Genomic DNA, 27052 nt, shown 5'->3' on the forward strand with positions numbered 1-27052 from the left:
ATTTTTCGGTATCTCACAAGAATTTGAAAAATCGAGTACTCTTCGCAAATTTTGAAAAATGTGGTAAATGATTTTGGATGAACATTTTGGTCATTTCATGCATTTTGGGGTGTGTCATGGCTAATTATGGGGTGGCAAGTTGAATTCGCTTATACTATCAACATAAAGTGATTGTGGTTTTGTTAGAATAAGGGTCCGTTTGTTTTGGCTTTTTTAAAAATGATTTTTATAGTGTTATGTAATTTTGTGGAAAAAATTTTACAAAGAAACTTTTTATAAAAATTTCAAATGAAAATTTTGTTTGAATTGTTATTCTTAAAATGTGATTTTATGTATTTAATCTATTTATGAGAAAAAAATTGGATATCAAAATTTAAAAAATCACTTAATTTTGAAGCTATTCCAAATAGATTTTCATAAAAATCATTTTTGAAATACAAGTTTTTGAAAAAATTACAATTTTGACTAAATTTGGGTCTTTAATAATGTATGTTTATGTTATAAGATGTCAAAATTTGTGTTTCATTAAAAAAAACGAATATAAAAAAACTTGTAATATTTTGAAAAACGGTTTTGAAAAATCTATTTTCGAAAATACAAAGAAAAAATCCATTTTTTTAAAGATGAAACAAACAGGCCCTAGATATGGTTTAGCTAAAAGACCACGAAGGCATATTATTTTAGAACGAGCGGCATACATAGCATTGAGACTCAGATTCAGTGTAAGATTCAGAGCGTCGAGTATCATGACAACAACCAGTAATAAAGTGTCAAGTATCATGACACCATGTTCGATCACCATTATTATAAGCACTCAACTTGTGAGTTATATTGATGGGAAAGAATAAACTACATCAAGAGGTTCCTTTCAAATTGAGATTGCAAGGATAATGCACAAATTGCCTTACTTGTTGAACAATCAAATATATGTCATGGCAGGTAATAGTGAAGTAGTTAATGCTATCCGCAAGATGTCGTTACATTAAGGAATAAGTCAAAAGATCATCATCATCAGGATGGTATTTAACATTGACCTCGTGAGGAGTATCTATTGGATTAGTCGGTTGGAGATTAGCTATAGAAATCAAATGTGTGACATACTTGTGTTGATGGAGGAAGATGTCCTTAGATGTGGAACAAACCTCAAGGTCAATAAAATAATGTATGTTACCAATTACCAATAGGGATGGCAATGGGGTGGGTCGGGGACGGTTATTACATCCCCCAAACCCGAATCCCCAAACTATCTTTGTTCTCCGCCCCAAACCCAAACGGGATGGAGAATTAAAACCCAAACGGGTTCGGGTATCCCCATCCCGCCACCATCCATTTAGTGAAATTAATTTTTTTAATAGAAATACTTATTTTTTTCCAAAATTAAATTACTTTATAAATAATAAAATGAAACAATTTTAAAAAAAATCATACATACATTTTAAATATTTTAAATAATAAATATAAATCAAAATATCAAAACTTTGTTCACGTATTTAATATTCTAAATTATCAAAAATATATAATATACACAATAAAATAAATGGGGCGGGTTCGGGATGGGTACTAATGTCTCCATTACCCAACTCATCTCCATATTTTGTAATCGGGGAAAACACAAACCCGAACCCAAACCCAGTCAAAACAGGTTTTCCCCGTCAACTTCGGGGTGGATTTGGGTGGATATTCGCGAGTACGGGTTTTGTTGTCATGTCAGTTTTCCCCGTCAAGTTCAGGGCGGATTCAGGTGGATACCCGCGGGTACGGATTTTGTTGTCATGCCTAGTTACCAATATCTTTCATATGGAATGAGGCATGTAGTTGTTGTTGAATAAAAACATCATTTGAATTAATAATAATAATAATAATAATAATAATAATAATAATAATAATAATAATAACAATAATAATAATAATATCGTCAACATACAAAATATGCAGAACAACTATAATAAATGTATATTAGATGTATCATGAGTAAATAGAGAAGAATTAAATTGACTTGAATAAAAGAGAATTCAAGTAGTGTAAAGCAAAATTTCTCATATCATGCTTTGGGCACCTCGTTTAAACCATATAAATATCATTTGAGCTTGCACATACCATTAGATGAAAAGAACATGTTTTGAGGAGGAGTCATATAAATATTTTTATATTGATCACCATGAAGAAAAGTATTATTCACATCCATTTAATGAAAATACTATCTATTAGCGACAACTATAAATAGCACAACACATACATTTATCATTTTAGCAACTGGTGTATATGTGTCATCATAATCAATTTCATATTTCTACTTGTTTTCTAAGACAGCCGATCGAGTCATGTAATGGTTGAAGAATCCATCTAAATTTACTTTCACATAATACACACATTTAGAACCATTGGGTTTGATATTGTGAGGACAAGAGACAATATCTCATGTGAAATTATCTTTAAAAATCCTAAAGTTCATCATTCATTTTTTATCCAGCGCACATCTTTAACAACTTGTGAGTAACATGTATGAACAAATATGCTAGAGATGGGGCACTCAGAGAAGTATGTGAGGAATCATTCAATCTAGTGAATTTTTATCTGGTGCTCAAGACATTCGACTTGAATAGCGTACTTCAATCAGTACATGATTGGGTGTTAGATTAGCTTTGGGAAGGAAGGTGGGAACTGTTTTTTGTGTTTTATGAGATATACATTTTCTGGTATATAGTGTTTTATAAGTTGAGGCATAATAGAAAGAATGGAAGAATGACAATATCATTCATGACATGAAAAAACCAAGAAAACATAAACTGATTATCAACAATTTCCATGTTCCGAAAAACGCAGAAGCGTGATTAGAGACATCATAACATACAAATTTTTTATGAGAATGACTATACCTTATAAATATACATTGTACAAACTGTGCTCGAAGATTATGTCTTTAAAACGAAGGTAGGTGAACAAAACATACACACCTAAAAATATGTAAATCACTATAATCCAGTTGAGTTTTAAAAATATGGGAAAAGGGAGAACCAAGATTCATAACCATATAAGGAAAATGAATGATCAAGAAGACAACCGTAGAAAGAGCATCTACACAAATTTGAGAAGGTACATAAGCTTGAAGGCGTAAGGTGTGTGTTATATCAAGTAAATTGTGGTCTTTGTGTTTTACCATCCTATTTTATCGAGGATTATAGAAAAACGTTGAGAGAATATGCCATTTTCTTAAAAATACCTTTAAAACTCATGAGACAAATACCAACCACTAAAGTGAGCGAAATTTTTTAACACTTGTTTTAAATTGAGTTTTAACATATGTTAAAATTTTCTAAAACATAGAAAATACTTCAGATGTAGACCGGAGAAAATATATTCAAGTAAAATAGATAAAATATTCAGTAAATGTGACAAAATACCTATAGTGGGCATAAGAAATTACAGAAGACACTCTCCATACATTACTAAGTATCATCTCAAACAAAGTGAAACCCCAATGAGCAATGGGAAAAAAATGTTTTAATTTTAACCAATTTGCAAACAGAACATAAAACAGGGGCATTAGAAAAAACATTTTTATTTCCCAACAAACCATAATTAAATAAATGAGGCAAAAGTGAAAAGTTTGTATGACCCAATTTTCTATGTCAACACAAGGATTCAAGATATTATTACAAGATATAGATAAGTGACTGAACATAAATTGGAGTGGAAGCACTTCCCATTTTGAGCTTCTTTGCAATCACCTTCCCCGACACTTGTTCATGTATAAAACAACAAGTATGAGAAAGATTATCGTTGCAATTGTTATCCAACAATTGACAACATAAAATAAATTGGAAGCATGTCCGAGGGATACAGACATATTTTGAAATTTGGGATTAATGTTATCAAAATTAGTGATGGAGGGGGTATCACCATCAACAATTTCAATTTTTGTATTACCGTCATAAAAGTGCAAACTCTGCAAGTATTCAAAAGAACCCTTTATGTGATTGGATCCACCATAATCAGACAACCATGGACAAAATATTGGAAAAATTACCCTGAATTCCCAAGGTTGAGAGAGCATAAAGTACCATTTGTTGTATTATTTCAAGCTACAGAGCACCATTTTTGATGGACTTGTAATGGAAAGACCGATTGTCAAACTTATAATGGTGTGAAATGCTTGTGTTAGACGTTGTGTTGGTCGTGTTTCGTGGAGAACGCATGAAACAATTAGAGATAAAATGACCCTGTTGTTTGCAATAATTACAAGAATTTTTACTAGAACTACAAGAGAAACATTTGTATTGTCTCATATCAAGACCTTTACTTATACTTTGAGCAGCATAAGCAATTGTCTCTAGCGCAAAATTGACAACTTCATGAGACATGGAGAGTAAGGAGGTGTTGTTCCTCTCTAAGAAGTTCGCCAAGAGATGTATCTAATAAAAGAGACACGTTCCTATTAGGTAAAACACATATGGTAGTCTCAAATTATGGGCGAAGATTTATGAGAAATTGATCTCGCTTGCTATTATTGTAGACCTCTTGGACAATTGTGATAGAGGTCTTGAGGAAATTAATATGTATAACAATGAAATGTTATGTTCATAGATTAAAAAGTATATTATTGAACACCGATAAGTTACATTGTTTGTTAATGTCTATCTCTAGCTTAAATAAAAAACGCTTGGTTGCATTGTTCTCGTTGTAGATACGCTTCAAATAGTTCTTTATTTCTTTAACTGTTGAAAAAAAAACACAGATAAGTGATCATGGATGAATCAATAAAGTTGAGAATCCATGAGTTATTTTGAGCCTCTTTAATTTGTCACACATCTAGAGTGACTTTCTACAGAAATCTCTTAGAGACATCATTTAGGTGACTCCATAATCCCTTATCTTTGCCGTACATCTTAAATGGACACCAAAATTATCTCTTTATTTTTTCGAATCTATAAAATAACAACTATTAGCAAAAAACAAGATCACAAGAAAAAATGAACCTTAACTAAACTCAGACGAAAAATGAACAGAACCATAGTTGAATTAAACTGGAACCAAAGTTGAACAAAAAAGAACGTGAATGAAAATAAGCAGGGAAATTGGAAGGAAAAACTCATTGAGACACGAACGAAACATTATTTTAAGGATTAGCTGCAAAACACCAATGAGATAACAAGATGATGTTATTTGCATCAAAAAGAAACCGCATGCACAACAATGGGAAAAACAATGCACAGAACGCGAGTAGTACATATGAACAAGGTCTCTGCGAAGAAATGGGGTTACAGACAAGAGATTGTGTTGGCACAAATCTTGAACGTGCACAACTGAACATACAAGGAAGAACCAAGTTAAGTTTTAGATGTAATAAAGAACACAAACTAGAACACAACTCAAACTTAAACCCTAATTTGGGATAATAAGCAAAATGATACCTTATAAGTAATTTTGGTTTGATACATTCTGCTTCAAAATTTTTGCTAAATATATATTTCACTGCTAGTTTCCATTTTAAATGGAATAAAATTAGAGAATATCTCAATGCACCCCTTGATATTCTTAGGCACTTGGTGAAATTTCAATTATGCCCCTTACTTTCGTAGATGCACGTCCGAAAGCACTTTTTTTTAACAAATTTTGGTTTTTTCCGTAGGTACATCTATGGAAACGTAAAAAATATAGTGAACGTTGGGAAAATTCAAATTAATTCAATTTAGGAAATCTTCCGTAGCTATATCTACAGAAAGTGTTAATTACAAAATGTTTCATAGATGTACCTACTAAACATTCTGTTATATTATAAATCAACTACATTTAACTCCAACACTCCAATTTCTTTTACAAAAATAGAACATCAAATCATAGTACATCAAAGTAGTGCAATTTAAAGACAATGGAATATACTACAACAAAAGAATACATCATGTAAATCATCCAAATAGTGTCATATACATAATCAAAATAAAATACATAAATGTAATTAAAATATTGACATCAATAAAATCATAAGCATCACTACTGTGTGTGCCAACTGTAATACGGTGGGAGAACTGACTTTTTATTTTGTTATTTCGTAAAACATGTTGCAGTAAGCAAGAGTCGCCACCGACTTTTATTTTATCCCATTAGGAAAGGCAAAAAGAACAAGAAAGACCTTTAAAAGATTTTGAGTTCGGGGGGTAGGTTATACAAATGGAAGGTATTAGCACCCTTTGTATCCATGGTTATCCATGGACTCTTAATTGCTTAAGTCACTGGTTTTTCTTTGATTTTTTTGAAAGAGTGTAGTGTGTGTATAGAAAAACATTTTGTAAAAGAACTTTAACTTTGTAATGATTCTCGTGTGAATGTATACAAAGTGTAGTCTTTGGAAGTGTTTTGAAATGTGAGGCGTGAAAAGCATTTTTGAATGTTTTGAATTGAGCAAGCAATTAGGAGTTACCTACCCTAAGTTTGGTATTTCTTGTTCTTTTCCTTTTGTTAAGGAACAGAGACTATCCACACCATTAGTTAGTTGGATTTCATTGAACGTAAAGGGACATCGAAGGATCGTCGTATGGTCATTGAAGGCAACATTGTAGGGATACCTTTAGCAAATTCGAAGGGACGGTCATCACTTTTCGTAGGAAGCAATTGAGGGACGAGATCATATATTCGTAGGCATCATCGAGGGTCATCGAGGGACTATGATCTTTGTAATGATTTTGAATCGAGAGACTTTTTGCTAATGGTACCCCTATGTTCGAGGGACATGACCATTATAATCAAAGGCAACAAGAGGGGCTACCCTAAAGGCGAGTGAGTGCAAGTGTGTTGTATTCGGTAATTTTATTTATCTTGAATTTAGGAGTAATCTAACGGTTGGTTTTAATCTTCTCATACAATCCTATGCATACATATAAATAGATATATAGTGCGGAAAGTAAAAGCGGAAAATAAACCTAACTATTACAAGGCTTCGGGGAAGGGGATTACAATAAAAATTGGGAGTTCGGAAAGTAAAACCCTAGTTAAACTATTACAACCTTGAAGCAGTTACATAACAATCAGAAAAAGGGAAGTGCGCGGGAAATTAAGTTACTACCCAGTAAACAGTTACAAAATTATAAACGCGAAAGTAGAAATCGGGAAAAAAGCAAATATTCCGAAAAAGTAGAGAAACATTAGCGAAAAGTATGAAAACTAAGTTAATTAGACCTAAGTTGTTCAACCTAATTACTATGCAAAAGTCGGGTGAGTTGGAAACTATAGTTCTAAGTTAATTAATTATTAGGAATTAAATTAAATGAACTAATTAAATTAAACTAATTACTAATTAAATTAATAAAAATTAAATTAACTTAATCCTTACTAAATTAGTTATGCAATTTAATCTAATCATAAAGAAAAAACTTTTTTTTTTGTACTTTTTGTGATTTAAAAACTACTTAATTAAAATTATTATGAAAAATAGTTGGTGACTTAAAGACTAATCCTAATTTCTATTAGGTTAATTGGTTAATTAGGAGTGGTTAGTTGTTAAAAAATAAAAAAAATTGAAATAAGGACTAAAAACAAAGGAACCAAGTCGCTGGATCTGGTGTGTTGGTCCTCTGAGAGAGTACCATGGGGGAGCGCATTCTGGAACCTTTAGATCCAGGTTTGCGAAGGTACAGTGGCAGATACCCGAGGGTGCGCCGTACGCGTGCGTGGGGGAGAGGCGCTAAATCTGAAAGCAATACATAACATACAATTTATGAAAATAAAGCGTTGAGGGTAGGGTTCGAACCCAGGCCCTCACGCTTAACACCAAGATACCTTTGCAAACTGCGCTGAACTCGTTGGTTGTCACTGAATTCCTCACCAATGAACAAATAGTAAAACCAAGTTTTAATTTGAAATTTTGAAAGAGTCAAACATGGGCCCAACAATTGAAGGCGTGTCCAATCATGATCGGAGAGAGAACAGGGAATTTCTGACCAGCCAATGGAAACGCGTCACGTGGGGTCGAATTTCCAAATATTAGCTACCAAATAGCTTCCATTTTTGCTACGAATTTCCATAGCAAATCCTACACATGATAAAAACTAAAAAATCCACGTTAATGAAACAAATAAAATGCTCAGATCCCTTAATTAACCCCTTGCGATCATGATGGAGCCATTTATTTGGACAGACACGGCCTACACACGCGAGTTTCGAAGGAAGAAGATTTCAAGCCCTAGCCATGGTGGATCGTGATTCAGCCATGGAAAACTTCAAACAATGGGTCTAAACTTCTCTAATGAACCTCGGGAATACGTTAGACATGTTAGTTTCAATCAAAGCATCATATAATTAAAAATTCGAATTCAAGAAAAAGTATGTAAACGATGTTCATGCATGGTATGATTCAGAGTGCTTTGGCTATAGAAATCGATGCATTCTTACCCTCTTTTACCTCAAGAACAAGAATATGTGCTTGAAAGTGTTTGAAACTGACTACAATATGAAATTCGATGGTGCAATTTTGTTAGGAATTTTTGAGATGCAAACCCTAGTTCTCTGGCTGCTGACCCCGTCCCATATGAATATGAATCTCATGAGCATAAATAGGAGAGCAAATTAGGTTTACCTTTGGGCTTGGTCCTTGAGTTATTGGAAATAGAAAAGATTTGAATGAAAATCATTCCAAATCTTTCTAAATTTGCATGATATTTCTCACATAGTATATTTCACGAATTTTGGACTTTCTCATGGTATTGTTTGGGCCTTTAAGTAATTAAAACCAAAGCCATGCATTTTATTCCATTTATTTTATAATTTTACTTAATTTCTTTGATTTTTAATTGAATAAAATTCAAATAAATATAAACAGAGGTCCCAAAAATATGGGAATGGATTTAGAGGTCCTCATTTAGGTCATGGACATGTTTGAAGTCCAAATATTAGGCCCAAAAGTCCAAAAACATAAAATTGTTCAATTAGGGTTCCATGCATTTCTTGAAATTTGACCAACTTGTGCAATTCATATCTTCCTGAATTTTGATCATACGATGATGTTCTAGGACATTTTTGGAAAGCTCAAGATGTCCTCTACAATCTCATTTTGGTTTCATCTCAATTAAGTTTTCCATGTTCATGTACCACTCTTTGCGAAAAGTGTCTTTTTGTTGACTTTTAAAATGACCTATAATGTTTTTGCTCATATCTTCCAAATGAAGCATTTTTGGCTAAGCCCTTAGTGAGACAAAGTTGTAGAGAATTGAATTTCCTTCAAAATGAGTTTTGGTTGGGGAATTTCTAATGAACCATGTGAAAGTTATGGCTGGTCAAAGTTTGGTTGACTTTCTCATTCAAAACCCTAATTTAGCAACTATGAATTTTGTTGATTCCCGAGCTTTTCTTGATGAATCATGATCAACCCTTGATCAAATGGTGAATGTAACTTCAAATCCTCGACATTGGCTAAAAATATCGAAGTTTGATTGTATTTTGACTATAGTTGACTTTTAGGTCAACATAGTCGACTGTTGATCATCCGAGTAGTTGACTGGGCAATTTGGCTTTGTTTGACTTGAAACTTGGGATGGGGATTCCTTGAAGCATATGAGACCATGTGAAGCCCATTTGAAGCCTTTAAAGTTCCATGTTCTCCGAGCAAACCAAAACCCTAATCTTGAAGACCTTGAAGTAAGGAGAGCAAATTTTGGGGTATGACACCAACCAATATCATTAGTCTCTCATCTGCCTCTGGCCCCGCCTTTACGTCCACCATGTCATTTGTTGGCTACTCTACCTCTACCATCAAGTGCCCCACTTGTCCTGGCACGATGTCAATGGAACAAAAATGCCCCTCTGCCACCCTCATGATACCATCCAATAAACACATGTGATCAGACCCCTTAGGAAAGAAACCATCGGCAATGCCTGCCTGCGCCATGTCAAGTATCTCACGACAACAAGGAAGAACATCGTTAGTGTGCTCCAACTGAGACTGATGAGTCTGCAAGATCTCCTCATGGACTGGTCTGAGTGGTGATTCCGCTGTAGTGGGGATCATGTCAATGCAACTCCAGTCTCTCTCTGATTTGGTCGCCCGAGCCTCGTCAGGAACCATGTGATGCTCATAGTATGCAAAGACCTCATCTATCTGTCGATGAGTCATGGCGATAGGAGCGGAGACAGAAGGATGGCGAGGTATCCTCTGACAATAGTCGAATTACCGCATGACGCGCTCTGCAAGATAACGAGCAATGATGGTCGAACTGGAAGCCAACCATCCAAAATATAGGGCAACATCATCCCACGCAACCGTCTCACATTGAGAAGCATAGCATTCGTATCAGATGTCTTCGGTAGTCGTGCGGTCAAGATAGCGCTTGTAAGGATCAGGCACCTGGTTCCCTTTGAGGGGGATGGAGGCACTAGCACGCGACATGACCTCAGTGTAGCCAGACACTTCTCCCCGGCCAATGATCACGGGGAAGTGTTGTAATATCCAACCCTAAAATGAATATAAAAAACATGGAGATCAAACATTATCACAAATATATAATGAACAACTTTGAGAAAAAGTATAAGGATTAAAGATTGTTACCACTAAGAGTGAACAATTGCCACCCACAATCCTTGCCTTCCATAGGCATCCCTCATCGAGTCTATAGTAGTTGTACGCCAGTGTAGCTGCTCCCCCGTTGTACTCATGGATCCATGCGATATTCGATAAGTACCTCAGGTAAACGACATATGTTTACGAGGAGCTCGTGTCCACAAACAACAGCGTGCATAACAAAAATAGGAAGTAACATCACAACACACGTTGTCTGTGTATCTCCACCTTTATTGGGTCACCAGTAACCTGTTGTGTCGCAAGGAGCTCGCCCTCATATCTCTGGCTCAAGAGGTGAAACCTCACATGCGCGCCTCGGGTCCTCTCCACCTCCTCAAGTGCGTCCTCATGATCAACCCCGAGCTCCTCAATCAGAGCTTCCCTCGCTTCCTCCTTCGTCATCCTACTATGACCAAGGAAGGTACCCCATATAGGCATATGCAGGAGGCATGCGATATCGTCCAAAGTGATGGTCGCCTCACCATGAGGCAGATAAAATGGCGATGTTTATGGGTGCCACCTCTCTAAAAATGTCATCAGCATCCCATTATGTATGGTTGAGTACCCAATCTAACAGAGGTCTTTAATCCCATAAGATGTGAGGACATCCTGTAACCACTACTCGGTAGGCTTCATGAGAGAGGAAATCTTTCGGCTGTGGTTGTAGAACTTCTAGGGATCCCTATCCTGAAATTTTCCAAATAAAACACTGTTAATAATTAGCAAAGTTAGAAGTAATAAATTTTCACTAAGGACAAAAAAGTAATAAGTCAAATAAATTTTACTTCTCCGTCCCAGACATGTCTGGCTCTATGATCAGCATACCCTGTCAACAGGGATAAATCTGAAGGACCCTATGGGTAGACGACAGGCACCTCAGGCGCACCAGCCTCCTCGTGCAACGGATCAACACAATCAGGAGGTGGCACGGGAGATTCTGTATAGGGGTGGCAAAATAGGCGGTGGCCAGCCAGGTCAGGCCGCACACCTGCAAAAAATGGCTGGTTGATTGGGATTTTGGGTGCGCCGCCTACCAAAGCTCGGCCCACCAAAACCCGCCGCCCGCCTAAGCTCGCCTCACCAAAGCCCGTCGTCCGCTAAAGTTCGCCTCACCTATTTGTTAAGCTCGTCTCACCTTAAGCCCACCTTTTATTATTTAATTCTAGCAATTCAAATTCTTGATGGTTTTATTTTATATATTTATTTGTAAATATATGCAATTTTTTTTAGGTAAAATTTGTTTAAAAGATGTTTTATAAAAAATTATTCTAAAAAATAAATGAAAAATTTAATTGAAAGGTAAAAAAATATTATTAATGTATTAAAAAATAAAAAAATAGGCCGGCAAGCCCGTCGCCCACCAACCCGCCACCTTGGAGGGGCGGACATGATTTTTATGCTCATTTTAATTGGCGGACTTGTCCGCCCCGCTCGCTTTTTGGCGGGCTTAAGGCGGGGCAAAGCCGACGGTCTGTTTTTCCACCCCTAATCCAATATCCCTCTCCGAAGGTGGTACATGAGTAGAAGAAGTATCCCAGCGACGTCTGCGAGTGGATGGCGTTTGTGAGGAACCCTCACCATCATCCCGATGCCTCCAGGATGAATAAGTAGATGTGGAAGGCCCCACTGTTGGAACGGAGGTATCAAGTACCTTTGATGCAACGAAGGTACCAGGTGCACCTGCTGGAACGACGGATCCATTTGTCACCTATGACAGTACTTGCATCTGTGTATGTCGCACTCCGTAGGTGCAAATATGGAAGACTTCTGTACATACATCTACGAAACTATCTAACATTTCAAAAAATTGGGGTTGTTCCGTAGGTGCATCTACGGAACTACCTAATGTTTCATTTGTTCCGTATATACACCAACGAAACGTTCTGAAACTTCAAGGAGGCAACTATGGCGTCTGTCATTGTTCCAGCCACTATAAAACCTCATTTTGGTGGCTTGATCGCCTATTTTACACATAAAAGAAAAATACTTACATTGTCTTTAAACTATATTTCTAAAACTAACTAATGATTTCTACTCCTAAAAGTGTATTCAAACTATATTACGGGAAATACTCTAAAATAACTTGGAAACTCGAAAACTTACCGATTATAAGCTCAAATATAAACTCTATTGAGGTTGAGAGAGTTTGAGAGTGTGAAGAAGAAGAAAAGTGAAGAATGAGGGAGGAGAAGAGTTTGGCGCGAATATAAGCTCAAATGCTTCCGTAGATGCATCGCTGGAAGTTTTCCGTAGATATACCTACGGAACAAATGAACTTTAAAATAAAAACAAAGTGCTTCCGAAGATATATCTACGAAAACATGGACCGTTTTTTACAATGCGCATGATGCATAAGAAGTCCAAAGGATGGATAAAGAGTTTCTAAAAAATTAAGACTTTTTACAATGAAAAATTGGATCTGGTATTTTTGAGTTTAGGACTTAAATTATATGTACCAACCACTTTGCTATATTCTAGTGATTGTAATTAAAGATATTATTTTCTTATATAGATGAAAAGGAAAATGAAGTATAAGATATAAATGGATTAGTAGAAAGTGTTTCTTCTTGCTTACCAAAAAAAACGTTTCTTCTTGTCTTTAAAGCAAAGGGTATTGCTAATTTTGTCGGGAGTCCGATGAAGTCTAGTTGATGATTATTACATACAAGATTTAAATTAATTTTGTCGGGAGTCCGATGAAGTCTAGTTGATGATTGTTACATACAAGATGGTTTCTCACTATCTTTTTGACGAAGTTATATATATATATATATATATATATATATATATATATATATATATATATATATATATATATATATATATATATATATATATATATATATATATATATATATATATATATATATATATATATATATATATATATATATATAGTAATTCTTGCATGGACACAGTCATAAATCTATATTCTTAGGCACAACCAATAAGAAATTAGTAATTTTTAATTTATTTTTATTTTAATTTTGTTTTTAATTGGATTCATGGGGTGGTTGAGATTATGAAGGAGAGAGAAAATTTTTAATTTATTTTTTAATTAATTAAAATTATGTGATTGGTTGTGTGTAAAACAAATTCTTAGGTCCGTGTCCACCTAAGAATTTTCCATATATATATATATATATATATATATATATATATATATATATATATATATATATATATATATATATATATATATATATATATATATATATATATATATATAACATCAAATAACACCAAGTTGTTAAATTTAGTAACATGATATCTTCGATAACTCTTTACCCAATATCTATGTAACAAAATTCACCACTGGATTGAACACCAAGTTATATATATATATATATATATATATATATATATATATATATATATATATATATATATATATATATATATATATATATATATATATATATATATATATATATATATATATATATATATATATATAACATCAAATAACACCAAGTTGTTAAATTTAGTAACATGATATCTTCGATAACTCTTTACCGAATATCTATGTAACAAAATTCACCGCTGGATTGAAAACTAACATCATATAAATCATGTCCATAAAAACTAATACAATTGGAAATTATTTGATATGTTAAAGAGAATGATCAAAATTAACAGTTTTGTTGAAGTTTTGGATGACATTAATTTTTATGCATCTCGTTGACCTATCAAATAATTTTCGATTGATGTTTATATATATATATATATATATATATATATATATATATATATATATATATATATATATATATATATATATATATATATATATATATATATATATATATATATATATATATATATATATATATATATATATATGAGGGATATTCTGACTCCAAGAGTAAGTTATCAACACTTACTCTTCATCATGACCATTGATTCTTCTCGATCTAATGGTTAAAATTAATGAGTATTATTTCTCTCTACATATTTAATTACTTATTAAATTTTACCATTGGATTGAAAAGAATCAATGGTGATGATGAGGAGTAAGTCTTGATAACTTACTCCTGGAGTAAGAATATCCCTCCTCATATATATATATATATATATATATATATATATATATATATATATATATATATATATATATATATATATATATATATATATATATATATATATATATATATATAACATGTGTTCTAATGATAGGCCCAACAGAATTATAAGGAAGCCCATATGACAGCAAGATTATATGATGGATTAAATTTTTATTTCTAAGTTAGAACTATGTTTTTATTTCCTCCAAAGGGGCCCAACAAAATATTTGTCTAAGGCCCGTATTCTAAGTTTGTATTTAAAGGAATTGTTGCCTTTATTCTCAGCATGCTGAATTAAGAATATATTTTATTTGTCTCAATTTTATCTTCTTCTTTTTGAGTAGAACCCTAGTTTATGGTAGTAGCAAAACCCTTCTTATCATCTAATGGCACATGTTAAAAAACTACAAATAGAAAGTTTGTCTTAAAAAAACCAATTATATGTTTGTAATAATAAATTCATTACATAGTTTTTGATATAATTTGTATTTATTTAATTCTTAATCCGTACCTTTAACATGTGTCATTAGGATACATGTTAGTATTATCCCTAAAAAGAAAGAATGATGTAAGGGCTATCAAATACTTAAATTCTACACATTAAATACAATAAAAAAATTAAAAAACAAACAAATAAAACAACTTATCATTTTCATTAAAGTAACAATTCACTACTTAATGGAAGCTCAAACTCTAACAATCTCTTCTCTCTTCAGCAATAAAATCCTTCGCCGCCCACCACCCCTTTACCTTCGTAACATCCAATTTTCTTGTTTCAAATCATGTAGCTAAGCTATATGGTGGTGTGTTGAGATCTCTTTGCTCCGACATTTTGCAGGGTTGTGTTTTTGGTGCTAAGTTGATATCTTGAGATTTTGATTCTCTGATTGGCTTGAGATCTGGTGAGATTTGCAAATTTTAAAATTTTAGGTTTGTCTCTCTCTATGTCGACACTATTTTAATATTTGCATCAATCTTCGGGATTTATGCGAGATTAGTTTCATATCTGTATCATTCAATTTGACGTTGGATTGTTGGACTCTGTAGCAACCTGCCTAAAAATTAACTTAGAGAGTCGCCACCTATTCTGCCAAGGCGAATAGGAAACCTTTGATAATTAAGAGATTTAGGGTAAGATACCATATTCGGGTTAAGGGAAGGTGTTAGGCACCCAAAACCCTTTCCTAAAGGTTAACATTACAAAGATCAGGGTTAGGGCAAAAGGCAAATAATAGACAATTATTAGGGTTAACAAATTAATTATTGCAAATGATTAGGATTTGGAGGTGGGGGACTCGCCTTGTTGCCAAATGCCTACGTATCTCCTTAGGGAGAATCAGAGTCCACGTAGTTCGGGAAGGGTTGTACGCCATTTAGAGTTTGAATTTGATTTGATATGGTTTTTTAGAGGCTTTTTGAATGGCCTATCGTAGTTTGATAATTTGTAGTTTTGAATGGACTTTAGAATTATTTAAGGGTGTGGGCGTACAACCCTGATTTGGCACTATTAACCGCAATGATCAATAGGTTTGATCACCATAGTTAAAAGATTAGAAGGTTTGCATCATTACCAATTCAAATCGATTGATTCGGTTATCACTAATAATGAATTAATGTATTTTATTATTTAATAATTTTATAGAAATTTTTTTTATATGCATTGTTACCCCTCGTAATCGATTGATTCGATTAAAAAGAATAACAAATTAAGTCGAAGGGAAGAGACGGTTAATCATCACAATTAATAAAATAATTGCAACCATTTAACCAAATAATAGAAATTGATTATATTTTAATTAAATAACATTTTAATTACAAATATTGTTAACCATAGCGATTAATTAATTTAATCGGCACGAATAACAAATTATAAATATTTAATATATATGTCATGTTTTTTTATTTTATTAAACATAATTTTAATATAATTATTAGTTATTAGAAATAATATTTAAATTACAAGAAATATGCAAAATAATAAAAATTATCAATATTTGTTAAGACTATGATCCAGTGTGGTTAGCTTGGGGGTGTATGTTATGGGGTTTGATCTGGATGCGTTGGATTAAAGCTGAGTGGAGAATTTATGGATGGATCATGAGGGTGCATGGTGGTGGTTAGGCCTTAGGGCGCACTGGATCCACTAGAAATTCACAGAAAAATAATATGTTGGAGGGGAGGCTCGAACCTGCGACCTCACCCTCCCATATGCGCTCTCTAACCACTCCAACTAGGTGAGTCGTTTGATTAAACCACGCGTTCAACAAAATAAGTAAGACAACGTGAACCAGAATGCAATAACGCGCGCGAATTTTAAACTCACGAATCAGGTGGCGACACGCCATCGTCTCCTACCCCAGAACTCACGAAAACCTGCAATTATGGCTACGATTTAGCTACGAAATTGTTCGTAGCAAGGACACCTGGAAAAATAGCGATTAGCTCATGCATGCCTATACATCTTTCGCGACCCCATCATTGTTTTCGTCTCAACCATACGAATCAGATTACACCATTAATTAGCCCTAATTTAACTCCCAAAAGAAACCCCTAATTCACGAACCCTAGACCTTAGACCGGCCTCTAATGGCAACACGCGATTAAAGCACGCAAGCTTGAAATAAACAGCCCAGAAACGTTCATGGCATTGATACAAACCTAAATATGCGATTAATTTTCAACAAGGATGCATATATTGTTCAGATCGAATAGGTTTTCAGAGCGACTTACTTTGACAAATAGGAGAGGATTCTGGGGGTGCTGATGAAGCGTGACGATCCAGGTAGCTTCCAAATTGCCTGAAGAAGCTTTTGCAATCTTTAAATTTCCTTGAGAGCCTCTAATTCTCTGAAACCGAATCCAAGTTCTTGAATGACTTTTGAAGTTCTTGCAAGTTTGCTTTCTCTCAGAATTTCGTCCCCAACCCTTATGCCTTGTGTTTAGTACTTATAGACAAACATTTAGGTCAACAAAAACATCCAAAATCTCTCTTAAATCCAACCTTGCAATTTTGAACAAATTTGATTTTATTTTCCTTTAAAACCTTCTATTTTGGTCCAAATATTGTATCAATCTTTTCCATTTGATTGAGCACGAAAATATGTCATATTTTGCCATTAATATTGATTGAAATTGGCCTATATGAATATTTTATCATAATATTTGATTTTTCATACTTAATTAAATCATAAAATGAAATAATAAAATAATAAAAAAATATATTAAATAAAATAATATGCTAAATTTCGTGCCCTTTTGTTTTGGACCAGCTAATGGTTTGTGGATCAAGTTTGTACCATAAAAACATAGGCCCATTTGCAAGATTTCTCACTTTGAACCCTCCTTTTTCATATTTGGTCCTCCAAAATCACCCAACTTTGATCGAGCATATCTCACTCAATTTTTAAGCTATGAGGGAGTTCTAATACTTTTTGGAAACCTCAAAGTGTCCTCTACAAGCCACTTTGGAACATATTTTTCATTTGGAGCTTTTATCTTGATCATATCTTCTTTAACAAAAAACTGCTTTTGAAGGATGCCTGAAGATGACCTGTAATCTTTTGTACTGTACCTCTTAAATGAAGCATTTCTAGCCCTAGCTTGTGAGAGACAAAGTTGTAGAGAATCCAATTTCCTTCAAAATAGGCTTTGAGTGGGGAATTTTTGATGTTCCATGTGAAAGTTATGCCCAGTCAAAGTTGGGTTGACTTTCTCCTAAAGAAACCCTAATTTGAACCTTTTTGTATTTGTTCATCTCTGAGTTTCTTTTAATGGAATCATGATCAAGCTTTGATCAAATGATGGATATACATCCCCATACTTGTTGTGTGAGCAATGGTTTAGAAGTTTGGATCATGCCTTGACTTTGGATTTGAATCAGTTGATTGCAGATCTTGAGACTGTTTGAGCAGGTAACTTTTGGAGTGATGCTTTGACTTTTGCCATGGGGTTAAATTAGATCACTATAAACCATATACCCTTGATTAGGAGCCTTATCTCATTGATCCCTCTTAGAGGAATCTCAAACCCTAGCCTTAGAAGGCTCTTGACTAGGAATGTAGCTTGAATGGAACCCTAGTCTTTGAATCTTTGTAAGTGAAGTAGATGGGGCAAATTTTGGGGTATGACAGCTGCCCCTGTTCAATATTCTTAAACCTGAAGAGGCGGACAGGCTTGCTTGCCTGTTGCGACCTGAAGGGGGAAGATTATTGAACACTGAGAGTACCCTGAAATTTGCTGATATTGCGGAGTGTGGAGTAGATGTGTTGCTGGAGAACGTGGTGCCATATCACTGTCGTGATAGGACGTAACACGAGGGTTACGACTTGGGTTGAAGTTGAAGGTGCCATTATCACTGCCAAGGGACTAACATGATAAGACGTAACGCGAGGGTTACGATTTGATTGGAATTGCCGTTATCACTGCCGTGATAAGACGTAACGCGAGGGTTACGATTTGGTTTGAAATTGCCGTTATCACTGCCGTGATAAGACGTAACGCGAGGGTCACGATTTGGTTTGAAATTGCCGTTATCACTGCCGTGATAAGACGTAACGCGAGGGTCACGATTTGGTTTGAAATTGCCGTTATCACTGCCGTGATAAGACGTAACGCGAGGGTTACGATTTGGTTTGAAATTGCCGTTATCACTGTCGTGATAAGACGTAACGCGAGGGTTACGATTTGGTTTGAAATTGCCGTTATCACTGCCGTGATAAGACGTAACGCGAGGGTCACGATTTGGTTTAAAATTGCCGTTATCACTGCCGTGATAAGACGTAACGCGAGGGTCACGATTTGGTTTGAAATTGCCGTTATCACTGCCGTGATAAGACGTAACGCGAGGGTTACGATTTGGTTTGAAATTGCCGTTATCACTGCCGTGATAAGACGTAACGCGAGGGTCACGATTTGGTTTGAAATTGCCGTTATCACTGCCGTGATAAGACGTAACGCGAGGGTTACGATTTGGTTTGAAATTGCCGTTATCACTGTCGTGATAAGACGTAACGCGAGGGTTACGATTTGGTTTGAAATTGAAATTGAAAATAGAGTTTGAAATAGGATTCCAGAGAAGCCAAGCTTCATCTGTAAAATGATGCTCTGCGAATGTATATGCTTATGATTTGTTGTAGATGTATGCATGCTTATGCAAATGGTTCATATGTGAGTATATGAATATGAATATGTATGATGGCTTTGATGCATTATCTTCTGTCACCCATTGGATTTGCTTAGCTTTTCGAGCAGCTTTGTGGGTCTTAACTCAGATCGTCTGAAGTTAATCTACCGGGGTATTGCGGTGCTTTCAGGACCAGGCGTATATTGACTACCGGAGATGTCGTGGTTTCGTCCCCTCTATTTTAGTCTGATGGTTTGTAAGTTTCTTGTTTTAAGCTCGAAGTTTAAAGTTTATGAGAAATAAATTATTCTTTGCACTTGGTATTGAAATGACGAAACGATAAGTATGAAAGGAAAAGACTTTTATTGATTGTTGCCTTGAATTGGCGAGTGTACAAAAGGTATGAAAGAAAGAAAAATGACAAATAGAAATGATATTAATACTGCTATTGCTCTTTTGCTATCGAGGGCCCCATGTAATCCTTTGACTTTGGAAGTTGATGGTTGCTCGATTTCCCATCCTTCATGAATTGTCTTGGGCTCGTAGTTTGGAATCTTGCCCCTGCTAGGCATAGTACTTCTTGACTGCATCTGAATTGATCGGATGTGGTAGCTCGTCCCCATCCATGGTGGTGAGGATGAGTGCTCCTCCCGAGAACACTGTTTTTATGACATATGGACCTTCGTAGTTTGGTGTCCATTTTCCTCGGGCATCAAGTCGGGGCAGTAAGATTTTCTTGAGAACGAGGTCCCCTTCTTTGTAAGTTCGAGGGCGGACCTTTTTGTCGAACGCTTTTTTCATTCTTTTCTGATAGAGCTGCCCATGGCACAAAGCCGTCAGTCGCTTTTCTTCGATGAGATTAAGCTGATCAAAACGGGTTTTTACCCATTCCGATTCTTCTAACTTTGTGTTGGCTAGGACTCTTAATGATGGAATCTCCACTTCGATAGGGAGAACTGCTTCCATGCCGTAGACCAAGGAGAAAGGGGTTGCCCCTGTGGATGTGCGTACTGAAGTTCTGTAACCGTGCAGGGCGAAGGGAAGCATCTCATGCCAATCTTTGTACGTCTTCACCATTTTCTGTATTATTTTCTTGATATTTTTGTTTGCGGCCTCAACAGCGCCATTCATCTTAGGCCTGTATGGTGAAGAATTGTGGTGTTCAATTTTGAATTCCTCGCATAACTCCTTCATCATGTTATTGTTCAGGTTCGACCCGTTGTCAGTAATGATTCGACTTGGGATCCCATATCGGCAAATGAGGTTATGCTTGATGAACCGAGTAACCACTTGTCTTGTTACATTAGTGTAGGAAGCAGCTTCGACCCACTTGGTGAAATAGTCGATAGCAACCAATATGAATCGGTGTCCGTTAGAGGCTTTGGGTTCGATCATTCCTATCATGTCAATCCCCCACATTGCGAATGGCCATGGAGAGCTTAGTACGTTCAGTGGATTCGGTGGCACATGTACTTTGTCAGCATATATTTGGCATTTGTGACATGTCCTTGCATGTTGGAAGCAATCGGCCTCCATTGTTAACCAGTAGTAACCAGCTCTTAGTATTTTTCTTGCCATTGAATGTCCATTTGCATGAGTGCCAAAGGTTCCTTCATGGATTTCCTTGATGATCTCTTTGGCCTCGTTTTTATCCACACACCTTAGTAATACCGAATCGTAGTTTCGCTTGTACAGGACATCGCCGTTTAGGAAGAACTTAGATGCCAACCTCCTTAGCGTCTTTTTGTCAATTGTGGAGGCGTTTTCTGGGTACACTTGTTTCTCTAGGTATTCCTTAATGTCATGGTACCAGGGTTTGTCATCAGCTTGTTTCTCGATCGTAAGGCAATAGGCTGGTTCTTCGAAGTGTCTGACCGTTATCTGAGGTTCATGATTTGGCCAGTTTACTTTGAACATGGAGGAGAGTGTTGCCAACGCATCAGCCTTTTGATTTTCCTCCCTCGGGATATGATTAAAAGTGATGGTATCAAACTCAGCCATTAGTTCCAGTATGAGGTCTCGGTACGGGATTAGCTTTGCATCTCGCGTATCCCATTCTTTATTGACTTGGTGGATTACTAATGCTGAATCCCCATATACCTCGAGTAACTTAATCCTCAGATCGATCGCCGCTTCTAGACCCAATATGCATGCTTCATATTCGGCAATATTGTTGGTACAATCGAAACATAATCTCGCAGTGAAAGGTATGTGACGATTGTCAGGAGATGTCAAGACTGCCCCTATGCCATGTCCTAATGCATTTGAGGCTCCATCGAACGTGAGAGTCCACACTAGTCCTGGTTCGGGTCCTTCATCGGGCCCAGGTATTTCATAGTCTCTTACCAGCATAATGTCCTCATCAGGGAAATCGAATTTCATAGATTGATACTCTTCAATGGGCTGATGAGCTAGATGTTCTGCCAATACACTCCCTTTTATTGCTTTTTGGGTGACGTATTGAATGTCATATTCCGACAATAGCATTTGCCATCTAGCGATTCTTCCTGTGAGAGCCTGTTTCTCGAACACGTATTTCAAAGGATCCATCCTCGATATTAACCATGTGGAATGGTTCAGCATATATTGCCTTAGACGTTTGGAGGCCCATGCTAGGGCGCAACATGTCTTTTCCAATGGTGAATATCGGGACTCGCAATCGGTGAATTTCTTGCTAAGATAGTAAATAGCGTGTTCTTTCCTCCCTGTTTCGTCCTGCTGCCCCAGTACGCATCCCATGGACCTGTCGAGGACAGTGAGGTACATGATCAATGGCCTTCCCGACACCGGGGGTACGAGTATTGGTGGTTCTTGTAAGTAACGTTTTATGGTTTCGAAAGCTACTTGACAATCGTCATTCCACTTGATTGGTTGATCTTTTCTCAGTAGCTTGAATATGGGCTCACACGTAGCAGTTAAGTGTGAGATGAACCTTGAGATATAGTTCAAGCGCCCTAAGAAACCACGAACCTCTTTTTCTGTCCTCGGGACGGGCATTTCTTGTATGGCTTTTACTTTGTCAGGATCTACCTCTATGCCTCGTTGGCTCACTATGAATCCCAGCAACTTTCCCGACCTCACGCCAAATGTACACTTGTTCGGGTTCAACCTTAGTTTGAACTTCTTCAAGCGTTCAAACAACTTTCGCAAGTGTGTGAGATGCTCCTCTTCAGTATAGGACTTAGCGATCATGTCATCTACATATACCTCAACTTCCTTGTGTATCATATCATGGAACAGTGTGACCATAGCTCGCTGATATGTTGCCCCAGCGTTTCGTAATCCAAAAGGCATCACCTTGTAACAGAAGGTGCCCCAGGAGGTCATGAAGGTGGTTTTTTCCATGTCTTCGGGAGCCATTTTAATCTGATTATACCCCGAGAATCCGTCCATGAATGAAAACACTGAAGCTTGCGCGGTGTTATCCACTAGTATGTCTATGTGCGGCAGTGGGAAGTCGTCCTTTGGACTTGCCTTATTTAGATCTCTGTAATCAACACACATGCGTACCTTTCCATCTTTCTTAGGTACTGGCACTATATTGGCGATCCATGGCGGATATTCAACTACGGCGAGGAAACCTGCGTCAAACTGCTTGAGTACCTCTTCTCGGATTTTGTTATCCATGTCAGGCCGAACTCTTCTGCGTTTTTGTCTGACAGGTGTACAACCCTCTTTGAGTGGTAGCCTATGCACGACGATGTCTGTATCCAGCCCAGGCATGTCACGGTATGACCAAGCGAATATTTCCACATAGTCATGGAGGAGTTTGACCAGTGTTGCTTTTATGCCCACGTTCAGTGTTGCCCCAATCTTGATTTCCTTGGGTTCTTTGTCGGTGCCCAAGTTTATGATTTCGATTGCTTCTTGAGGAGGGAGCATGCTTTTGGATTCTCTGTCCATTAGCCTTGACAATTCTTCTGGAAGTTCATCGTCTTCCTCATCCCCTTCCTCAGACTGATCAGCGAGAGCCTCGAATTTATATTGAGTTTCAGCAGTATTATTATCGGTGATGTTAGAAGGTGATCTGCACAAGTTTATGTTTTTATTTTTTTAGTATGCAATTATGATTGTGCTTTGGTTTTATGCAAGAATGTTATTTGTCATTTCGAGAAAGTGAATGCAAGAACGAGACAAAGTTTTCGATACCAAATGCAAACGACAATTTTATTCATAAACTTAACTTTGAAAGTAAATGGGGCTCTTACAAACCAACTCTATGCTTCGGGCGAGGCATGAGCGACATTGTTTTTTTTAATAATTGAAAGGGAAATAAAACACACGACAAAAACAAATTACTTTGAAACGTAAACTATCTCCGGTATCTCCAAGCTTGTCCAATTTTGAAGTTGTTCTCCTGGCCTAATCATCCGGATGAAATTGGACGTTCCTTCCATACTAGATATCATGGATACATGCTCATATCCACCTGTGACAAAAGTCTGTGCGATCGGAGGGAATCGTTGCTCTTCCTTTGCAGCCTTCTTTGTTGATTGGCATCCTAACCCCAGACGATCTTTCTTCTCTTGCACTTCTGGAATTTTGCCCCAGCCTTCCATCTTTGTGTCTTGCAGGTCTCTCCAGGATGTTACCGCCCTTCGCGTTTTCTCAATTGGCAGTGTGACAGCAGTGGCAATCTCTAGTGCTTGGAACGAAGTCTCTAATGCTTTTTCCCCAGCCTCAATGTATCGGTATGAGTCTAGATTGCTGACAAATATGTCCTCCTCCCCACTGACGGTTACTATAGAGTTTCCATCCACAAATTTCACCTTTTGATGCAGGGTAGAGGTAACTGCCCCAGCAGCATGGATCCAAGGGCGTCCCAATAAACATGTATAGGCAGGCTCAATCTCCATCACTTGGAAATTGATGCAGAAAGTGTGAGGGCCTATTACCACAGGGAGGTCCACCTCTCCAAACACCGGGCTTTGCGACCCATCAAAGGCTTTGACCACCAGACGGCTTGGTCTTATTACCAGTCCTTCCAAATCTATCTTGTCTAAGGTGGCCTTTGGCATCACATTTAATGACGACCCTGTGTCGATCAGCACTCTAGAAAGATGAGCTTTCCCACATTGTATGGAGATATGCAGGGCTTTGTTCTGCTCTTTCCCTTGTGAGGGCAACTCGTGTTCACTGAAGCTTAAGCATGCCCCAGCAGTAAGATTAGCCACCATTCCATCAAATTGATTTACAGTGATGTCTTTGGTTACATGGGCAGCACTCAAGATCTTCATCAGGGTGTCTCGATGTTTTTCTGAATGAATTAACAGCGAGAGGAGTGATATCCTGGATGGAGTTTGGTGCAACTGATCCACTACCTTATAATCACTTTTCTTGATTAATGCCAAGAATTCTTCGGCATCTTTGTTAGTGATCTCCTTGTCTATGGGTGTGCTTCTTTCAGTAGGGACCACAGTATCTTGATCATTTGCTTGTGCTGAATTCTCCTTTGATTTTGCAGTATTGAATATGCGACCGCTACGAGTCATACCCCCAGGCCCGACGATGTTTGTCACATCGGTACTAGCATTAGACTCATATTCCCACGGGACTGCTTTCATCTTGTCCACAGGGTATGGATCCCTGACTGGGATAATCCTAGTGTGTACTTGTGCGGGTATCAGCAATGTGGCTTTGGCGCAAGGGATGATCAATGTCTTCCTTGCCCCTTGCCTTGGTATCATTAACGGTTCATTCCTGTCCAGCATGGCCACATACTCTTCCTCAGGATATTCTTTAAACTGAACTACCCCTTGATTCACGAGTCTTTGCAAGGTTGTCTTAAAGGCTTCGTTATGTTCGAGGACGAACCCCTTTGCAAGTAGATACCTCTTAAGGGCATCTATGGGGGAGCTCCGTTGTTGAACAAACTCTTGCTCGGTGACTACCTCTATTGCATTGACTGCGCCATCATGGCGGGGCATAGGGTTTGTCTTCACATTAGGTTTGTCAAAAGCAATTGCTCCTGACTCTATCAGGTCCTGAACCTTGTGCCTAAAGGCCCAACATTTTTCCAATGTATGCCCCGGAGAATTGGCGTGAAATTCACACCTCTCATTAGCTTTGAAGTTGGGCATAGTCTTTCCGGGAATCGGAGGTGGCATAGGCCTGAGTTCCACTAACTGCTCATTTAATAGATACTTCAGTATCTCACTTTTAGAAGTGGGCAAAGGGTCGAACTTCCTCGGGGGGCCTTGGAATCTTTGTTGAGGTGGGTATGTCATGGGAGGTCTAAACTCTTGGTGCACTACTGCATTGGTCTCCCCTTCCTTCTTTTTAGCGAAGGTTGAGGTGGGCCTCTTAGAGTGATAAGAGTTAGATGAAGCTCCTTGTATTTTCCCATCCTTGATTCCGTCCTCAATTCTTTCTCCGATAACCACTAGATCTGAAAATCCCGAGGATACGCTTCCAATCATTTTATCGTAATATGGTCCTTGCAGAGTTCTCATAAACATGTCAACCAGCTCTTTTTCCAATAGTGGAGGTTGGACTCGAGACGCCAGTTCTCGCCATCTTTGGGCGTATTCCTTGAATGACTCTTCCTTTTTCTGGGACAAGTTCTGCAGTTGCATCCGATTGGGTGCCATGTCCAGATTGTACTTGTACTGCTTTAGGAATGTATTAGCAAGGTCGTTCCAGCTTCGGATATGTGCCTTTTCCAACTGCATATACCATTCAACAGATGCCCCACTCAGGCTGTCTTGGAAGAAATGCATCATTAGTTTTTGATCACTGGCGTAAGCAGCCATCTTCCTGACATACATGCGCAGATGACTTCTAGGACATGTAAGTCCCTTGTATTTCTCAAAGTTAGGTATCTTGAACTTATGAGGAATAGTCAAATCCGGCACCAAGCTCATTTCGTAGGTATCCACATCAAAGACATCGTATCCTTCTACTGCCTTCAGCCTTTCTTCCAGCGCCTTGATTTGTCCGTTATTTCTAGCGCTCTCTTCAGAATCAGCTTGGGTTTGCTTATGTTGGGACTCCTGATTCGGCTCGTCTACCTCCCCATATTGTAAATCCACATAGTCCTCATCCTTAGGTGGATTGTTAGCAGGGATGCGAACAGTGCGAGGCGCCCCCTCTTTCTGAGTAGCGGGAATGAATCCTTCATGGGAGGCTTCTCCCTCTTCATGGGTTTTGGTAACCCTCTTTGATGAGTGGGTGTTTGACTTATGAGGGTCAAAGCCTCGAACATATCCTAACAGTGGATTGCCATCGTTTGGCGTCTCCTCGTACCGATTCCGAGCTTCCCTCGCTCTTTCCTGCTCATCCTTAATGTCCTTCATGAAGCTCAACATTTGAGCCATT

The 27052-nt window shown here is 37.1% G+C and overlaps 1 protein-coding gene across 1 annotated transcript; it reads right to left on the bottom strand.

Annotated features, from left to right (window-relative positions):
* Positions 1-10279: 10279 nt before the first annotated feature.
* On the bottom strand, positions 10280-27051 carry LOC131601329 (uncharacterized). The gene is made up of 3 exons (XM_058873147.1): positions 26623-27051; positions 24328-25671; positions 10280-10441 (listed from the first exon to the last, which is right to left on the bottom strand). The coding sequence occupies exons 1-3, from the start codon at positions 27049-27051 to the stop codon at positions 10280-10282; spliced, it is 1935 nt and encodes a 644-aa protein (XP_058729130.1).
* Between the last annotated feature and the right edge of the window lies 1 nt (position 27052).

The sequence above is a fragment of the Vicia villosa genome, linkage group LG1 (genome assembly GCF_029867415.1).
Source record: "Vicia villosa cultivar HV-30 ecotype Madison, WI linkage group LG1, Vvil1.0, whole genome shotgun sequence".
In the NCBI taxonomy this organism is placed as follows: domain Eukaryota; kingdom Viridiplantae; phylum Streptophyta; class Magnoliopsida; order Fabales; family Fabaceae; genus Vicia; species Vicia villosa.